At 44.2% G+C, this 19,438-nt stretch overlaps 2 protein-coding genes across 3 annotated transcripts in view; one reads left to right on the forward strand and one right to left on the reverse strand.

The window, feature by feature from the left end:
- Nucleotides 1-12,816: 12,816 nt before the first annotated feature.
- LOC128851699 (basic salivary proline-rich protein 2-like) lies at nucleotides 12,817-14,170 on the reverse strand. The gene is made up of 2 exons (XM_054062366.1): nucleotides 13,964-14,170; nucleotides 12,817-13,857 (listed from the first exon to the last, which is right to left on the reverse strand). Exons 1-2 carry the CDS (start codon nucleotides 14,168-14,170, stop codon nucleotides 12,817-12,819), a joined length of 1,248 nt encoding a protein of 415 aa, XP_053918341.1.
- KLHL29 (kelch like family member 29) overlaps nucleotides 13,502-19,438 on the forward strand; it is a 410,457-nt gene continuing 404,520 nt past the window's right edge. For both annotated transcript variants that reach the window (XM_054062520.1, XM_054062521.1), the window contains exon 1: nucleotides 13,502-13,722. The gene's annotated coding sequence lies outside the window, so the exon portion shown is untranslated. The remainder of the gene's footprint in view (nucleotides 13,723-19,438) is intronic.

Raw genomic sequence — 19,438 nt, forward strand, 5'->3', positions numbered from 1 at the left:
TTCTGCACTGGTGAGTGAACAGAGGTTACATTTAAATTCAGCATTCTTAATGTAGGTTTATAATCTTAAATTTCTAGAAAGATTAGCCATTTACAGGCCGAATAACAGCTTCTGCACTCCTTTCAGCTGGTATAAAAATCATAAAGGTTAGCAAACCGTGTGAATCAAAATATAAACTAATCAGCATCTGGGATTAGGAAGAAATCTCCCCCAATTCATTGGTAAAGGCTTTCTCAGACACTAAATGGAGCCCATTATTCTCTTTGGCTGCTAATAACTCAGGTGACATTTGCCACATGCCGTCAAAGAGCTGAGGGTCAATACGGATTTTATCTCTGTTAAGGCCTGCAGATTCAGCCTCAAATTGAGAGTCCACAGTTCAATAACAAGTTGAGAATTCCTGTTTTTAAACAGTGTTTGAAAACGGTGAGGATTATTTGGGAATCATGCGATGCAAAGGTGCAAGGGAAGAAGCCATGGTGGGGTGGAAAAATGGAAATAAAATTTTTGACATAGAACAAACATTGAAGTAGGCGATTTTCTTTGCCAACTGTGCTAAAGTTGTCTTTTTAAACTGGAATCACTGTGTATCTCCAATCAAATCACATTCAAAGCAGTTATTCTAGTATGTCCCTAGCACATTTCCATAGTAATTTAACTACGTTATCCATATGCTGAGTATCCTACAGACAGGGAAATAAACTGGAGGAAAATCTTTCCATAGTTAAAACAAAGTACAGTGAAAGTTTGACCTTAAAGTAAGGATAAGACTCAACATGTGTCCTGTAGTTTTTTCCAGAATAAGGTCTGGCAGCCTTATGTAGGAGCCATTAAAGTTCAATTTCTTATGTTTCAAAACAGGAACAACTTCCACTAGATCAGGTTGCCCAGAGCCCCATCCAGCCTGGCCTTGAATATTTCCAGGGAAGGAACATCCAGGGCTTGCTCAGAAAGTTACACTTTCCTTGGAAGAATCCAACCACCAAAGCTTTTCCTGGGTCTACAATTGCCATCTAAAACGAGAAGTCCATCTGCACCTTACATGCTATGTGCCAAGGGAGGACATCTAAGGGATAATGTAAAATGGGGAGATTATGTGGTGGTACCTCACTAGAACATGTTCCCCAACTGCAAATAATTACAGCAAAAAGGATTTCTTAAGCAGACATCAGTGCCTTTGAGTTTAGCAGCTCTCCATAGAGGTTTTTATTTCAGGAATTCATCCTAGCCCTTTCTGAACCCACATAAACCTTTGGCATTCAGAGCACTCCGTTTTGTGAATGTCCTGTAAGGAGAAGCTGTCTGGTACAAATCGCAAGCAGAACAACTCCCTCGGGCTGTTTTGAAGGCAGCGCTTGCTATTTGCCTGTGCTGGCCCTAAGTCCAGGGGTGATGCTGTCACATACCTGGAACCCCTGCCAATCACAACAGATGACAGAGCAGTCAAACGCGCTCTGTTTCCAGAAATATGAGAGGCTATTAAAGTTATTTCTTAATGCTGAGTGAGGGTCTGCAAGCTGACAGACTCAGTACTACACGAAATAAAGGGTTCCCAGAGGTTCCTTTTTGGGTTCAAGCCAGCGAAAACCCGCTCACATACAAAACTCTCCATTCAAGCCAAAGGGACGACACCTGTGAGCAGAGTCACCTCCATGATGATACCTGTCTGGTTTCCTAACCGGGAGAATTCCAAGCTGCACCAAGTGACTGAGGTGCTCTATGCTACTACTTGTTCCACAAGTCTTAAATCTGCTTCGCTCACGTGGTTGTGGGGTAACCATAAACCAGCCGCCGAAGGTGGAAACAGCAAGAATTTCAGCCACCACCAAGTGATAACTCACTGTAGTTTGAATATCTTACACCTTACTAAATCAAAACTTAAATCAAAGGCAACTTTTAAAAGACACTAATGTGACTCCTGAGCCTCTGAATACCTTCCAGATCTATCTTTTCGGCACTGCAAATTTTTAGCTGTAATAAATAGAGACCTGGTGCTGTAAAAGTCTAAAAACCCTGAACTGTGGCTACCAGTGGATGTGGGGTTTTTTCTGCCTGGGTTTATGTCTACATGCACTCATTGCCAGAAATTAAAGTGAGTGTTCACAAAAATGATTAAGATGTTTTCTGAAAATCATTAATAGAAGTAACATAAAAGGCAAAATCCTTGTAGAAAATCACATATTATTAGAGAATTAAAAAGACTGTTCTGTATTCAACATTCTTTGAAACAGTGAGACTAGTAACAAACCATCCTTTTGAGACGGAAGGAAAATTATCATCTCCCAAGTTATCCAGAAACAGCACAAGATACAAGGAAACATACTTTGCAGAAATGTTAGTCCTCCTTCTTTGAGGAATTTGACGGAGAAAGCTCAGATATGGCAGTTCTGTCTAATCACACACACAGGGAATGTAATGGAAAATACAACGAATAGGACTAGTTTTAGTGAATACTCATACGCTCAACTTATTTGTGTGATCTCCTGGAGCACATCTGCCTCCCCCATTTTCATACACAAAAGGAGTTTATGGTGAAGAAAACATGCATTCAAGTAATGGAAGGAGGACATTCTCTTCCTCTTTGAAAAGGCTACAGGATTTATTGCATTGTATTGTGCCATTTCAAAATGATTGTAAAAGTCTGTCCCTAGGCATAAAGTCTGCTCACTTACTCTGTAGCAGCACATCAGCTAATGAGCTCTTATTTGCCTTTCCAAAATTAATTACTCTCGTTACAGGTAGGAGGAATTTTGCAGTGGTGGGTTAAAAGTAATAGAGTGAAAAAGCACATTAGGCAACTTTTCTAGTCTGTTCTAAATCAAAGGTACTTTACTGTTCTAACACCAAAGTACTAAACTCACACATCAAGTAAAAGTTGCTGGCAGACTCTGAGGAAAGGTGCCCTTTTCTTTCACCGTCAGAGAGTGGCATTGCTGCCGTTTCCCTGCGCCTCCAGTGGTTATGTCATCTCTGAGATCAGTTTTCTGCTTCTTGAACACGACTTGGCTGTTTATGAAATGTGAAATCAGCATCAACAATCAGCCGCAACTTCAAGAAAGAAGCCTTGGGCTAGCAAATAGTAAAAAAAATCCACATTTTTGCCCACAATGAGAAAAATCTACAGAGCGACCACCTAAGGGCTTTCATTGCCTTCGGCACAGAAGGAATCCAGATTTAGAGAGTGCAGCCTAAACATTTTCGCTGACTGAGCTCATCATTTATTGCGGTGGCAGACATCCCTACGTGAGACAACCTTGCCAGTCATCAATTCCTCTTTAGATTAAACATGAAAGGGGGTCTATCCTCCCATTAGCGCAGGGGAGATTTACTAATATGGCCCAAATTAATGTCCTAATCATTCCTTGACAGAACAGAATTTAAACTATCCCAATTCCATCACCTCAAAATCATACAGCCTGAGCTTGATCATTTGAAAATTGGTGTTGGTCATTAGGGATCTCAAATTTCAGCTGAATTATTCAGAGTATCGGGTACCACTGCACAAATTACTCTGAGGCAGAGGGGAAGAGGAACGAGAGAGGGAAATGAGGGAATCTTGGTGAAAATCTAAACACAAGGCAGTTCAGCCAAACCTCAACTTCTTCCCAAGTTATTTAGTTACAGAACAGCATTTTCCTCCTGGAGGCTGCTTGCAGAAGGCACCACTTTTGCGCATACTTCCTTGAATACACGCTCGTATGGGCTTTCATTCTTAGTGTTTACTGGGGCCCTGGTTATATTCTCCAGCCAATTTACTCATATGATACATTTTTTTCTCCCTCTAGCTACCATGAAACAAAGCTTCAAAAAGGATGGTTGGGGAGAAAAAAAAATTGCTCTGGCTAATGTTTTTCTCTCCTAAATACTGAGGAATTCTGCTTTCCTGGCACTCTTCTCACTACTTGCATGGGTGTAGCTGTGTACATACCCCAGCTCACTACCCCGTGCTCCCCACAAGGGAAATAACTGAATAGAGTTATTCATAACCAAACCCTCATATAGCTCGGCCAGTGCCAGGATTTGAGTCTACGCTCACGGGGCTGTGATTAGTCCTTGAGAACATTATGAAAATCAACCTGGGTAATTATGACTCCAAATAACCGAGAAAGAAAAGCAATAGTTTCTCCAGGAAATACTATAAGAGAATCACGATTTGGGGGTTTGAATCTGTTTGTTTGCAAATGTTCTCATTAGCTCATCTGTAAGATTTACACTCCATGGAAGAATTTCCAGGGGAAATGATATAGACTGTTCAAAGAAAGAAGGCAGATAGATCATCGTGCCACTCCTTTTGGAGACACAAGCCTCTGAATCTCCAAATGCCAAAATTTTGGGCAGAATATTCCTCACGATATTGTCAATCATATCCTTATTGACTACACAAACCATTTACAGAAAGTTTCACAGCATTTAAAAACAGAGCCGAGAGCCTCATCTCCTATATATCTCAAAGCAATATGCTTTATCCCTATTTTAAGCCCTTTCTCAGCCATTTCGTCCTTGGGAGGGTAGATTAGTGTATAAAAGGAAAAGAACCTGTCACTAACATCCAAGACCTCTGCAAAAGAACAAATGAACTAAATGAGAAGCATCTAGATGATCCCAGTGTGCACATTGTGCCTGATATACGTGAGAAGCTGTGCAGCCTTCAAGACCCCAGGCCAGTCTGACAAGAGGGAAAAGTTCTAAGCAATTTAACTACTGCAATTAGTATGAACATAAATAGGAAAGCTAAATACAGCACCCAAGCACCTGACTGGGGAAGGGTGGGCTTGCACCAGTGCAGAGCACTGGCAAAAAGCCATGCAAGGCCACCCGTTCATCTCTGACGCTCCAGGGGAATCCAGAAAAAATGAAATAACTCCCAAATAACCAAGATATATGTGGCCAATTTCATCCAAGAGAAAAAAATAAATCCTTCCTGACAGTCCGCAAGACCTCACCAAAGCCACAAAGCAAGAGAATGATTATTTGATAATAATTATTCTCTTCTGAAACTGCAAGTGTTACGAGGATGCTGAGAGCAACACTGGCAGTGCTGGTCCCCGGAGCCTCACGAGGGGCTGAATAACAGGAGGAATAACAGGTTCTCAGACTGCGAGACACGGAACCACCACCAACCTCCTGACAAAGCTCCCACTCACACACACACAGAGAAATATGTACAGATTTTTCCACAATGCATTTGAAAGCATGTCTTTAAAAATACATATTTAACATCCTCTTAAACATCCCTACCTGTGACAGCTTTTACAGGACAAACAGTTTTATTATTTAGGGCTCTGTGGGATAGGAAATCGTGCCTTTAAAGGGTGGATTTGTCTAACTTAAGCTGGTAAGCATCGAGTTCTGTAATGCCTTTGTCAGGTAGATAAAGTGGTACTTGCTCTTGGATATCTTTTCCATGGGTCAGTACCTACCTGCGGTGACCAAGTCACTTCTCAGCTTCTTCCCTGATGAGCTAAATAAGTTGAGCTGCTTATGCCTCATGTTGTCACGCTTGTTTTCTGAATCCTTTTTCATACCTTTCCTTTGAACTTACCTTGGTATTTCCACATAGCTTTTGAACAGTGAACACCAAAAATGGACAGTTCCTAACAGTACTCTTACCACTGTTATGCACACGGGCAACATCAAATCCTCTTATCTGCTTGATATTACTCTCGTTTACATCTCAGGATTGCATTGGCCTTTTAGCCACAGAATTACAGCCAGACTTCGTCTTGAGGTTCTTATCCAAAAAGAATCCTGCATCTTTCCGAAAGAGAGCCTCCTGCCCTGTGGAGCCTCTTGTCTTTCTTCTTTATTACATTGCCTTGCATCTAGCTAATATTAAAACTTTTATTTTTTTATTTCAACCTCTTCATTAAGCATTTATTTTGACCTCTTCATTAAGGTCAGTACTCAGCAATAATAATTTGCCCCTTTATCACTTATTCTTCCATTTTTTACTGTTAACCTGTGCCATGTGTAAACCTGATTCTGTATCATTTCTGTGATAAGTGATAAAAACATTTGGCCTTTAGTCAAAACTTGATTCCCAGCGGAATCCATTACAGAAGAGTTTTATATAATATTCAGAGTCTATTCAAAGCATTAACTGAATCTAAACTGGGAGCACCATCACCATTTTCAACCTGATTTTTACTGCATATTGAATGTACAGGAGGAAAACTTCTTGTTGTAGTTAGAGGAACGATGCCACCCTCTTCACAGCATGTTGTGATGATGAACTTCTTAAGCCCTCTAAGATGCTGGAGGCACAGTCTGCGCACCTAAAGCACTTAATTTGTATCTAAACTTTGGGTAAATTTGCCCTTCTGAAATAGATGTCTTTAGGTATGTGAGACCTCTGAGCGCATCTGGGCTCTGAGGTGTGCTGGTATGCCAGGCTGTACTTTGGATCCATCCTTAGGGAAGCCCCGTGTATCATCAACTTCCCTCTATCGAGGTTTTTATGGGCCTGAAGGGACTTGGTCTGCTCAGTCTGGATAGAAGGAAAACAAAGACTATGGGGTGTAGCACTGTCTCCATCTCACTCCAGAGCCCGGTGGAGTCAGGGCTGGACTAACGCAGCTGGCAATTCTTCGGGGAGGCTTCAGCAGCACCTACTTGCCTCATTTTCCTCAGTGAACCTACTCCTGGTTCTTTTCACAGTCTGGCTTATGAGGCATGTAACATTTACAGGAAAATTCAGTGTTTAATTAAGCTGAATTACATCCCAGCATTGTGCTGAGATTGCTTTGGAGGCCGTCTAAATATAAAGAAAAATGATGTGTAGCTGCTTAACCTAAATATTACAACATAAATTTAGGTCTTCTGTTAAGTGACAGAACGGTAGCATCTCCTCTCCATGCCCAGGATGTCACAATACTGTTTCACTCAGAGCTGAAATGAATTATTTGACAAGAATGGGGGGCATGACGTGTCTCCTAAAGAAAATGTGACTGAGTCATTTATATTTTTTGTTCTCCCTCTGTTCTAGTTATGCCACAGATGGCAGAAAATAGGAGTCAAACCAATTTAATACAGACATTCAGTTCAAAATGGCATATATTTTAGTTCTCCCTGTATAATTATGAGGAATAGGTGGAAGCACATTTTTGCTGGTTTAGACAAACAAATCAAACAATGCAATTCCCTTCAAAATCACCCTGAAAGTTCAATTCCTCCTACACCCTCCCTCGCCATAAACCAGTGTAGTGGAGTTACTTTAGCAAAATTCAAGCAACTGATGCAATGACTTCAAAAGCAATGAAAATGCCTTTCTGTGTGACTGAGTGGGGCGAGAGGTGACTTGGAAATAAAATTGTTAAACAAAATCTTCACAAACTTTCAAAAAGTCCCAATAAACACCTGACTTTGCTGCTATCCCCAGTCATGAGAGGTTTTCACGTAATTCAAGACAGAGCTCTAGACTCTGCCCGTACAGTGAAATAGATCTTACTTTTATTACCGCCCATCAGAAATCAAAATCACAGTTCCAGCAGAACCCACTTCTGTCTTCTGGGGAAAGTTTCAGCAAATGGTTCTGTCATGGCTAAGAGAAATCAACTCAATATACTGCTTGCACTTAGAGGATCAGACTCTTCTCATTCCCTTGACAAATCAGGGACAAGGAGGTTTCAGCTCGCACACCTAAAATCACACAAATCTTTATTTTGCCAATTCCAAGCAAATGACTTCATAACCTTGGCCGGAAGAGCCGTGCATGTGTCTGCAAACAGTTTGTGGTCAGATTAAAAAGCTAAACGCCTGAGAAAATCAGGGATATATAAAGTCTGGGAGTTAGAATATAATCCTCTTGTGAAAAAATATGTGCAAAATGGTCCGATACTAAGGCGATGATCACATATCTTCCTCATCTCCTGGTGAAATATATTTAGCCCTTCTACAGGTCATCAACCAAACAGTGTCCATCTGATGTTCCTCTTCTTGTCTGAAGATTGATTTGTTTCGCAAAAATAGCTGCCCACCTTGATAACCCAATAAACGACGTGGAGGTGTGCATGGTTTGGGAAGCATCGAGCAGAGGAGCCCTTTCTAACCAGCTCCCATTGACAGGACACTGTACTTGCTGACTCTTTCTTTCTAGCCCTGATACCAGCTTTGGCTACTCGTCAGAAAAAGAGCAGGTTTGCTCAGAGAAGGAAATATTTCATTAAATTAAACATGTTGTGTCCGCAGAAGTCAATGATATTTTTCACTAAATTCCACAGGTTTGCCAATTTAATCCATCTTAAATTCATATTTTGGCAATTAACTCAAGCTGCACATCTAAACATTACTTAAAGTCGTTTCCTGCTTCCTTTGGGGATTATCTTTTTTGCTAAACAATAAGGATAATTGTAACAGATATATACGGATGAACACTAAAAATACCAAAGAATGTTCCTTATACTTCAAATAAATAAAAGCACATGACTGGAAAAAAAAACCCCTAAGATATTTTCCTGATCTCCACTGACTTTTTCAGAACCCTTAAGCCCTGGAAATACAGAAAATATCTATTAACATATTTTCCAGATATTCCACCGTATCCATTACCATTTTCAGACAGCAGAAAATTAACGCATTGAAATTAGAATTTGAGTTGAAACCCTATAATTAAGGAGATCCTCATTAGCTGAAAGCAGGAGTCAAACCTTGCAGTTATAGTCTGGATAGCAGACATTCTTTTTTGACTGCATCTTAGAAATAGCTCATGCAACAGTTTTGGAGGTGAAATTCCATTACCTTTGAAATGGCTCAACCCGAATCAAAAGGTAAGGATTTTTTTAGTAACAGCCTGAAGAATTATATTTTAAATCCCCTAAAACAAATACAAATTTCGCTCCCTTATATGTCCAAACTTAGGAGATAAGGTTTACCGTAAAGTGGGAAATGTTTATGGGAACCCCTTTGCAAAATCCTGGTACCCAATTGCTACATTGGTCCCTACAACATGCCCACAGTTGGCATTGCATTCTAATATTTTACAGACTAAAATGAATTCTTCAATAAGATGAATAGATCTGTGTGTCTTCTAATATTTTATCAGACGATGGACTTGATGCTCTGACAATTGAAGATGCCGTTAGTTTTGATATGATCAGTAAAGACAGGGGGAGTTGTATTATTCTCATTCTAATACATGCCTTGTAACATAATGATCTATTGCTAACAGAGGAAATCTCTTCTTTCAGTAGAGGAAGCTTTACCAGCCACCAAAGTCTTGCAGGCTATCACCTGCCTGATCCAAAACCGGGATTTTCACAAACAATCCTCACCTTGTCAGGTACAACTCTGTAATAGATCCTATTTAAAAAAAAAAAACACCCACCCATCCAAAAAAAAAAACCCTCACCACAGCATATTTCTTTTCCTGTATATAGATCTTTTGTTTCACTAGCGTTTTAAGGATTCTTATTCTGAGTGCTATTACTTGGACACTGGTTTGTCTGCCTTAAAATATGCCCTAAATGAGAGGACAGGATATCCCGAATGCTGAAAAAGGATGTGAGTGGCAGTGTGTTGTTCCCAGAGCCAGGAATAGCGTGCCAAGCATAGAGGAATTTCTCCAGACCCAGGTATTAACCTTAATTTTTAAACAACTTCTTGCACACTGCGAGTCCACTGAACCATGAGCAGGATGCCCCAAATAATTTTTCAGCCACCTGCCCCTCTCCACAAAGCCCACCTGTAGAGGCATTTCTCTCAGAGACAGAGCAGAAACAAAAAGGGGATTAAAAGCAAATAATAAAATGAAGCGCTTCCTTCTGAATTATTGAACTTACTAAAATAAGAAAATCCAAGCAAGAAAATGAATTTAGAATACCGCATTTAATGTAATCATATGCTTATTCCTCATGAAAATAGCGTCTCATATTCCGAGTTAAACTGATTTAGATCGAGAATAAAGTCACTGAGGATCAAGGCATTCTTGGAAGTTCATTACCCGTACGTGGCATCAGAATCTGACCCTATGTCAGCATTTGTAAATCAGGCGATTACCAAAATTTGAAGGGAAAACTAAGGTCAAGATTTGAACTCCATCTTCCTGAAGCGAAGAAGTACAAAAGTACCTTCCTTAAATGAAACACCCAGAACATGTCCAGTGTAATAGACCTATAGAGCTTCATAGCTTAGAAGTGCTGTCCAAATATTAGCGAAATCCTTACTATAAACCTGTGAGGCTGATAAGATGGAAGCACTTAGGCTAAAAATAAATAAAACCTAGAACTGTCTCATCTAACTGTAAGATTTTATTAAAAATAAACAGGGCTGGTTGGTATCCTTAACCTCAAGGTCACAAAACAAAGTACTAGGCACTAGAGGATAGCAGCAGAAACGAGTAGTCCAAAATCACTGTGTCTAATTAAGGATTCCAAAGAATCTCTGCTTTATGCTCTCTCCTGTCTCGAAGCATTCGCTGCGAGAACATTCAAATGCCACCGGGAGACTGACATGCTACTCGTTAGGTCAACGGTCCCAGTGAGACTTCTTCTCATCGGCTTTGTTGGATTCTGGGTCAACTATATATGCTGGGCAAATAACATTGCACCAGGGCAAATAACACCAAATGGGGCTCTCCTGTTTAAATGGGAGAAAACTAAGGGGAAAAAAAAAAAAAAGAAAAGAAAAAAAAAGCTCTGTGGAAATGGGAAGATTGTGCCGTGTGTGTGCTTGCTAAATAATTCAGATTTAAACTGTTTTGAACTTCTGACCCTCACACCCCACTGCGATGTACCAGACTGGAGGTTTCAATGTTAATCCACGATATATTAACAACAAAAATGTACGGAACCTTTCTGTTTCAGGGTAAGGCCGTATTCTGCTAAAAGCATCCGAATATTAACGATGATGGTTGGTTTTAGAAATGTTTTACTCCACTGTTAAGAACGCGTTTTCATTTGTCCGCAAGGTTGAGGAGGAAGAAAGTAGAATCCCTGTTTTAACGCTGCACTCTGCTCCCTCCCAGGCATCAGGCAGCGTGTGTCCTTTTTCCAATGAAAACATGCATTTGCCCGTTTCTGTGGGATGTGTTGTACTTCCCTCCCTTCCCTTTGCTTAATGCTCAGCCGTCGTTTGGCACAACTGCCTCACTTGCACCACATTAGAGCATGTATTTCCCCACGATGCATTTTTAACCGGCAGAGTGAGGAGAAAAGAATTTGATTAAGCTTATTTTTATGCTTACAGGAAATAGAAAAGACAAAATGTTCTATGTTTAAAACTACAGCATATGCAGCTTGTGTGCACATCAGAAAGATCTCTACAAAGCAGCACGCGCAGACAGAAGATTATACAGAACAGAGAGACAGATGCAATTCCACGTGTAAAATCTGTAGTGACTCCAAGCACAATGGGTATTAGAAAGATAAATAAGGGAAGGGGGAAAGCGATGTCGGAAGAGAATCGCACCAACATTTTCAAGGACTCCACAGAGTCGCAGAATCACAGAATGACCCTGAGCTGGAAGAGACCCACAAAGATCAAGTCCAGCTCCTGTCCCTGCACAGGACACCCCAACATTCGCATCAGGTGTCTGAGGGCATTGTCCAAATGCTTCTGGAATACTGTCAGGCTTGATGGCGTGACTGCTTCCCTGGGAGCTGTTCCAGAGCTCCACCACCCTCTGGATGAAGAACCTCTTCCTAATATCCAACCTAACCCTCCCCTGGCATCTTCCTGCCATTCCCTCGGGTCCTATCATTGGTCAACAGAGAGAAGAGATCAGAGAGAAGAGCTCAGCACCTGCTCCTCCTTCTGCCCTTGTGAGGAAGCAGAAAACTGTGCTGATGTCCCCCCTCAGTCTCCTCCAGGCTGAACAGACCAATTGACTTCAGCTGCTCCTCATACGCTTTCCCCGCTGAACCATTCACCAACGTTGTGGCCTCCTCTGGACACCCTCCAGTAGCTTTAGATCCTTTATACACTGCGGTGCCCCAAAAGAATACTGGAGGTGGACTTCAAGAGGCTCTTAGATCACCCCAGGGGGAGAGATGATTTAATAAAGCAGGGTAATATTTCTTTTCAACTACACACGACTTTGGGAAAACCTGGCTGGGAATGAAAGCGAGCGATGACCTTTTGGGAAACACGCTCTGCCCCTGCGCATCCTTGGGGAGGGATGGGGGAATGCGTCCTTGGGGAGCACTGGGGGGATGTGGGGCACACAGGGCAGCGCTTGGGGGGACACAGGGCACACAGTGCAGTGCTTGGGGGGATACAGGGCACACAGCGCAGTGCTTGGGGGGATGCAGGGCACACAGAGCAGCATTTTGGGGGATACAGGGCACATGGGGCAGCTCTTGGGGGAATGCGGGGCACACAGAACAGCATTCAGGGAGGCACAGGACACACAGAACAGCATTTAGGGGGATACAGGGCACACAGGGCAGTGCTTGGGGTCTACGGGGTGCTTGGGGTCTGTGCCCTTGGGGAGTGCTTGGGGGATACAGAGCAGATCTTGGGGGATGCGGGGTGCTCGGTGGATGCGGGATGCTCTGGGGATGTGCCCTTGGGGAGTGTTTGGGGGATGCGGGACGCACAAAGCAGCACTTGGGCGATGCAGGGTGCTTGGGGTCTGTGTGCTTGGGGAGCGCTTGGGGGATCCCAGAGCAGCGCTTGGGGGATGTGGAGCGCTCAGGGGTTGCGCCCTTGGGGACTGCTCGGTGGATGAAGGGTGCAGAGAGCAACGCTTGGGGGATGCGAGGCCCTCGGGGGATGCGGGGTGCTCGGGGGATGCGTCCTTGGAAAGCGCTTGGGGGGATACAGGGTGCACAGAGCAGCGCTTGGGGGATGCGGGGCGCTTGGGGTCTATGCCCTTGGGCACTACTCGGGGGATGCGGGGTACAGAGAGCAGCGCTTGGGGGATGCGGGGCTCTCAGGGGATGCAGGACACTTGGAGGATGCGGGGCACTCCGTGGATGCGGGGCTATTGGGGGATGCAGGACACTCGGGAGATGCGGGGCGCTTGGGGTCTGCGTCCTCGGGGAGCGCTGGGGGGATGCGGGGCTCTTGGGGGATGCGGGGCACTCGGGGTCTGCGTCCTTGGGGAGCGCTCGAGGGATACAGGGAGCACAGAGGAGCGCTCGGGGGCTGCGGGGCGCTGGGGGGATTGAAGGATGCTCGGGGGATGCGCCCTTGGGGACCGCTCGGGGGCTGTGGGTCGCACAGAGCAGCTCTCGGGGGATGCGGGGTGCTCGGGGTCTGCGCCCTTGGGGACACTGGGGGGATATGGAGCCCTCGGGGGATGCGGAGCGCTCGGGGAATGCGCCCTTGGAGACCGCTCGGGGGATGCGGGGCGCCCGGGGTCTGCGCCCCTGGGGACCGCTCGGGGGGATGCGGGGCGCCCCGAGCAGCTCCCGGGGTCTGCGGGGCGCATCCCCGCCGCGGGGGGAGCTCGGCTCCCGCGGGGGCGGTGTGCGGGGCGGAGCGGGCTGTGCTCCGCCGCCTCCCGCTGATTGGCCCGTCCCGCCCCTCGGCCCGGCTCCCAAGCCGCCTCCCTCTCCGGCTAAAGCGGGCAGTAGGTGAGGGGAAAGCGGGCAGACGGGCGGCATGGTGCGGGCTGGGCGGCAGCCCCGGCGCTGCGCCCCCCTCTCCGCCCCGCAGCGCGGCGCTCGGCGTTAGCGGCGGCGATGCACCAGCCGCCTCCTCCCGCCGCGCATCCTCCTCCTCCTCCTCCTCCCGCCGCCTGAGGACGCCGGCCCAGGGCCGCCTGCGCCCCCGCGGAGGGAGGTAAGCGCGAGGGGAGCTCCGGGCATCGCATCCATCGCTGCCCTGCGCCTGCGCTCGCCGCCCGCAGGAAAAACTTCCTGCGTGCCTCCCGCTGCTTTTGGTGGTGGTGGGGGGGGGGTGTGTGCGTGCGCCGTGCTGGGAGGGATGGTGTTAGGATGATTGTTCTTATTTCCTCCTAGGATGGAAGGGGGGGGGTGGGTGGGTTTTGTTTTTGTTTTTTTTTTTTTAAGGGGTCCCCCACCAACTTCGGGCGCTCGCCCGGAGCGGGGTTCGGTCCCCCTGGACCACCCCTATCCGAGGGGTGGTGGTGGGGGTTATCCCGGAGGATCCGCTCGCTGCCACCCGCGTGGGAATGCGGGGATGGATCAGCGCGCAGCCCGGCTGCAGCCTCCCTCCCTCCCTGCCCGAACACCGCTGCCGTCTCCTCCTGGCTGGAAAACGTTTCCATCCTGCTTCTCCCGTCCTTTTTCTCCCCCTTCTCCCCACGCGTGATGTGTACGAGGAACTTCTCGGCACGGTCTCCTCCCGGAGCTGTTATTTTCCGCCCCGGTACGCGTTTCCCACGCCGCAGGACGTTCCTCGCCGGTGTGAGGTTTTGTTTGGCTGCTGCTGGGCTTTGCTACTGACGCTTTTTTTTTTTTTTTTTCCTAGAGGATTTGTTTTTTTAACTTATCTTTGAGCCGAAGTGCTGTCTGATACCCTTAGGAGCAGGGAGGCGCATCCCTGGGTACCTGTTTTCAAAGGTCTCGCTTAGGATGGGAGGGAAGAGCCACTTCTCTCTCGATTCTTATATATATATATATATAATATATATATATATTTTTGACATTGAGTGGGTATGACCAGCTGTCCTTGTGGTGCGAGGATGCAGGTCTGTGGTCCCCACGATTTTGGGTTCAGGCTCTTTTGCCTCCACAGAGGGTGGGGAAAGGTCTGGAGGAAGGGAGTTGTGGGGATGGATGCTGGTGTTTATCATCCGCTTCATCAGTAGCGTGTGCTCATAGTCTCCGATATTCTTATTCCCCCCCCCTTCCTCCTCCTCCTCCTCCCCGGCTTCATTTATTAAACCGAAAATATTCCTAGAGCACTGGAGATGGATTTATCTCCCAGGCGCTACCCAAAATGATGGAGCCCCGGCCATGTAGTTGCCTGCTTATCTTTTGCTTATTGTGTATGAAAACAGTTTAGAGAAAACACAGCGTTCTGGTAACTAGATTAAGGGAGCTTTAATCACTTTTCCATCAATGGAGAGAAAAGACGTTCATGTTTGCTGCGGGCTTATTATTTGTTTTAATGGAAGATTGTGTGGAGCCTCTTCCTGATAATTGGAGAAAACTTTCTTTTTCTCTGATATTTCTTTAAACCCACTGAGCAAGTGTGTGTGTGTGTACGTGTAGGCACGTGTGAGTCTGTTGCAGCGATTTAAATGCATTTATCGGGCTGTCCTTTTGAGGTTAATTTCGAGGTAGTTAAAACCCAAACTACTGTAGCTTTAAGGTGACTGCAGATAGCAGTATTACTGTCTCTTATAATTACCAATCTGCTGAAACTTTAAATCCTCCTTGATAGATACGATGATCTGTGTGAGAGAATGAACAGTGTTCCAGCAAGCTTTATTCTGGTGGTTTTTTTTCCTCCAAAACAAAACAACAGTGTATCTTCCTTTTAGTGTTATTGTTTTCTGGCTTAAACTGCTAATGGCTTTATTTTTTTTTCCCAACGTGGAGAAAAATAAAGTACAGCTACATTTTAGATTGACGTTTGTCTGCATCCAACTTCAGTTATGCTCAGGAGGTTGTTTAATCTTCTCTGAATAATGCACAGGTTTTTTTTTGTTCTTATAACCTGTCCTCGTTGTGTGTATTTATGGAAGTTGTCTTCAATTTAAGATGAAATATGGGAGCTATGCAAATAATTTAGTGACCCATCCAGAATAAGACTTAGCCAGCATATGTAAACTACATCTTTCATTGCCTTGTTTCGTATGTATATATATGTCTATCTTTTTCCATGACATCTGTTTTGATATCTCCTGACAGAAAATGAATAAAGCCTATGGTATTTTAATTGAAAACTGAAGTTTGGGGTTTGAGTTACAATCTCTTCTAAAATCTGAGAGTATCTTTGTGATTGATTTAAAAGTCAAAAAACATCCAGTCATAGCAACTAGTTGACTTGCAAGTAATGACCAGTAACAATTTGGATGAATTTTTGTTCGTGTTCGTTTAGCTCCCTGTCGAGGGTCATAAATGAACTATGAATACATACTGAGTTCTCGGTCTTAAAAACTGCCTGACTTTCTTGTATTTGTTGTCTCCGGCAGCTTATGAAATGCGTGCACAGTGTGTCAACCTTTCCCTTAACAACAAAACCTATGAGCAAATGTTCAGTGTGAATTATATTACTGAAATAAAATATTCTATAGTTGTCATGGTTACAAATAGAGGCAGGGTTACTGGTTTTCATCTGCATGCTGGGGAGGGGGGGAAATCTAGTTTTGTCACTTTTTAATTACGTTTCTAATGAGTGATGGTCATACTTCAAGTACCCAATGTATTAGATACCCAGCACAGTGAATTAGGTTTTGTCAAAGTGTCGCTGAAACGAAACAAAAAAGTGGTGGTGTGCAGGAGTAAACCCTTTCTTGTTCGTTTGCTTTTTCAAAGCAGAAATCTTGAGGGAAGAAAGTAACCACCTCTGTTTTGTCTCTTCTTCTAGATTAGCGTGCTGCCAGGGTTACTGCTCCTCTTCAAACAATTAGAAGTATATATTGTGTATGTTGGCTGAAAACCCTCTCAATGAAGAGAGGGGAAGACACGCCTCTAGAAATTAGATATGATTTTTGGGTTTACTGTGCGCCGCATCTGGTGCTATCACTTTTAGTGCCTGTTTGTGTGGAGAATTCATTATCCCCAGGTTTGCTGCGTTCATCTCGCCAGCGATACTGTTATGCTCGCGCGTGTCCTCCTTCTCCCAGGTTGCGATCTGCTGTTTCCATTGGAATCGCTCCAGTTCAGCGCTGTGGTAACGACCACCAGAATCGGGGCCTTAACTGTTTGCAGTCACTGGCGCTCATCCCAATGCTATTCCTCTGCTTCTCCGTGCTCATCTGCAGTTCAGTCTTGTCTATGCCTACTTGTTTTCCTGACCTTTTAATTTACTTCCAAAAACCTATGGACCCAGTTCTTCAGAAGCACAGGAAAAAAAAACCCAAACAAACCTACCAATTCAAGGGAGGATGAAATTAATTTCTTTTTTTTTCTTTTCTATGTAGAGCTTCCTTGTGCTGTGGTGGAAACTCACACAAAGCTTTGGTGGGGGGAAGTACCTCTGGATCTGGGACATGACAGTTGGTACTGTCTTGCTTAACCCCCGTTCCATCCATTATATCCCTGTTTTAGGGTTTCTTTCTTTTAAAATTAAAACTGATCTGGAGATTTTTTTTTTTTGTTGCTCTTCTACGTTTTGGGATATCTTTAATATTTTTGTTAATTTTTGTTAATTTTTTTTAGCGTCTCCTCATTAACTGTAGGTTGAGCCTAGCGTTACAAAGGCTCTCGTAGTGACTTGTCTACTAGCTACACCAATCCACTTGGGTTTGGTGCCATAGGTCATGGATCCAGGGAGCCACGACACCTGAAGCTGCTCCGTTTGCCCGGCATCAACTTCATGGTGCACCACAAAGCTCTACAGCATTCTCGGATCGTTAATTCTTTGTGCTGTAATCGAGGCTTTTAGCTAGCTAAAAACTCAGCATGGGTTGGCCACTTATTTGGGCCTTCAGTTTTTTCTTCTTTTTCTTCCCCCTTCTCCAGGCCTTCCATTTTGCAATATTTGGTCTCTCAGTGTGATGATTCAGTAACCTTAAATACGACCGAGTACCATTAGATTCTATGATTTATCACTTTCCTGAAGTACTCATCTCTCCACAGAAGATATTTTGTGTAAATACCGATATCCCAAAGCCCATAAACATACAAATGAGATACAGTTGCCTTGAATATACTTGCGGGTACTTGAAATTACAGTATTAACCCTTTGCACGTTTTCTTTGAATTTCCTTTCTGGTTTTGTGTTAGCATAGGAGCGTGGGAAAGAGTTTTAGCATCCCCTCTGTGCCGTTCGCTCTTCCGTAAAGTTACTCGTAGGAAGATGGAGCTCCTATGCCAAGGCTGAACGCTCTCTTCTCGAAGTAACCTGCCAACAGCAACTCCGAGCGTGAGGCTGTACGAAACATAAACAGCTTTGACATGCTTCTGTCACTTCTGTGTTTCCTTTGTTACCAGAAGTACAAAGAACTCTTCTTCAGCCATAAAGAGAGATTAAAAGGGAATAGATTAGAAATCTCTTATGGGAACGCCTTTATGTCAGATTTTTAAGTCTCTGCGCTTCACAGGTTGTGGGTCTGTGCTGTTACCTGTGACGGTTAAACCAGAACCAAACAGACCTGATACAAGAGATGCTCTGAGAAGTCTTCCTGACGCTGTTGTCATGCAGCTGGTTACCTCTGTGCTGTCTTGACCATCTGATAAATGACAGTATCAGAATTCCTGGTCACACTCTTCCATAAATAATTTTATGTTGTGGATTAGAATATCTGGAACACAGAGCCAGTTTCCTTAATTTTTATGTGCTGCTTATTTCATCAGTGATACTCGGGGGCTCGGTTTTCATATATTCTTAATTTGGATTTTTTTTTTGCTGTGATTGGTGTTAACATCGGAAAAACTCATAGGGTTTCGTAACCTTAAACTTCAGTTAACTTGTAGTGCTGGCTTGCAACAGTATTACTGGTTTACTGAAGCTGTCTGCTTGAGCTACAGTCAAAACCAGGCTATTAAAATTAATTCAACATTTGTTTTGCAGTGCTTAGTGGTTTTGTTTGTTTTTTACTTTTCCGCCATCCATTACAATATGCTGTATGGCATGTAATATGAAATGCTAGGACTTCGGTTCAGGTTTGGTTTGGCTCACTGGAAGACGTGAACGTGCAATCCTTGGATTTGTCTCCAGCTCTCATAAATACAGGTAAAACCCAGTCTGATGGGGCAAACCAGATCACTTCTAGAGGCACGTTCTGGAACTCAGATGCTGCAGCAGTTTGTAAGAAATTCTGCCACCTATAAAATTCCTCTGCGACGTTACTGATGGCTAAAAACTGTTAGATGTGTGCATGGTAGGAGTGTTTTTTGGACCGTCAATGTAGTTGAGAGGTACTGTGAAGGATCCCTCAAGTTCACACAGAAGTATCTGAGGCAGTAACGGTGTCCTGTAGCAGGTCTCAAACTCAAGGCGTACCTAGTTTGTTGAGCTGGGCTCAACAGCTCCTGATATATTTGAACCTTGAGAAGGAGAGGCTCGTGTCTTCACTCTTCTTGTTTTTAAGAAAAGCCAACCAAAAACTAACCAAAAAACCCCACCCCAAAGCCATGATCCGTGTGATAACGCAGACCGTAGAAATCCTGGATTTAAAGTGTGATTTAAGAGCTTATGCTTCAGACGCTTCTTAAGGTCCATACTGATGAGTAATTAATATTTAAATCAGATAATTCTGCTCCGAGGTATGCTTCGTTAGACCTTGTAAGACTTTATTTTTTGGTCTGGAACACAAGGCAGGTGGATTTGCAGATCGCAGCATGTTGTAACTACTCAAAGAAAAGTTTCTCTTCCCACTCTGAGGCTTAAATATGCTGCTTCCCTTAATTAGAAGAAGAAT

Source organism: Cuculus canorus, chromosome 3, assembly GCF_017976375.1.
Source record: "Cuculus canorus isolate bCucCan1 chromosome 3, bCucCan1.pri, whole genome shotgun sequence".
Classification (NCBI taxonomy): domain Eukaryota; kingdom Metazoa; phylum Chordata; class Aves; order Cuculiformes; family Cuculidae; genus Cuculus; species Cuculus canorus.

What these genes read in the sequence shown, in the direction of transcription:
- LOC128851699 (XM_054062366.1), bottom strand. Translation starts at nt 14,170, where the DNA reads ATGGAAACGTTTTCCAGCCAGGAGGAGACGGCAGCGGTGTTCGGGCAG. An exon ending in CGGGCGAGCGCCCGAAGTTG is followed by an intron (nt 13,858 to 13,963) that starts GTGGGGGACCCC and finishes CATCCCTCCCAG; the next exon opens with CACGGCGCACGCACACACCC.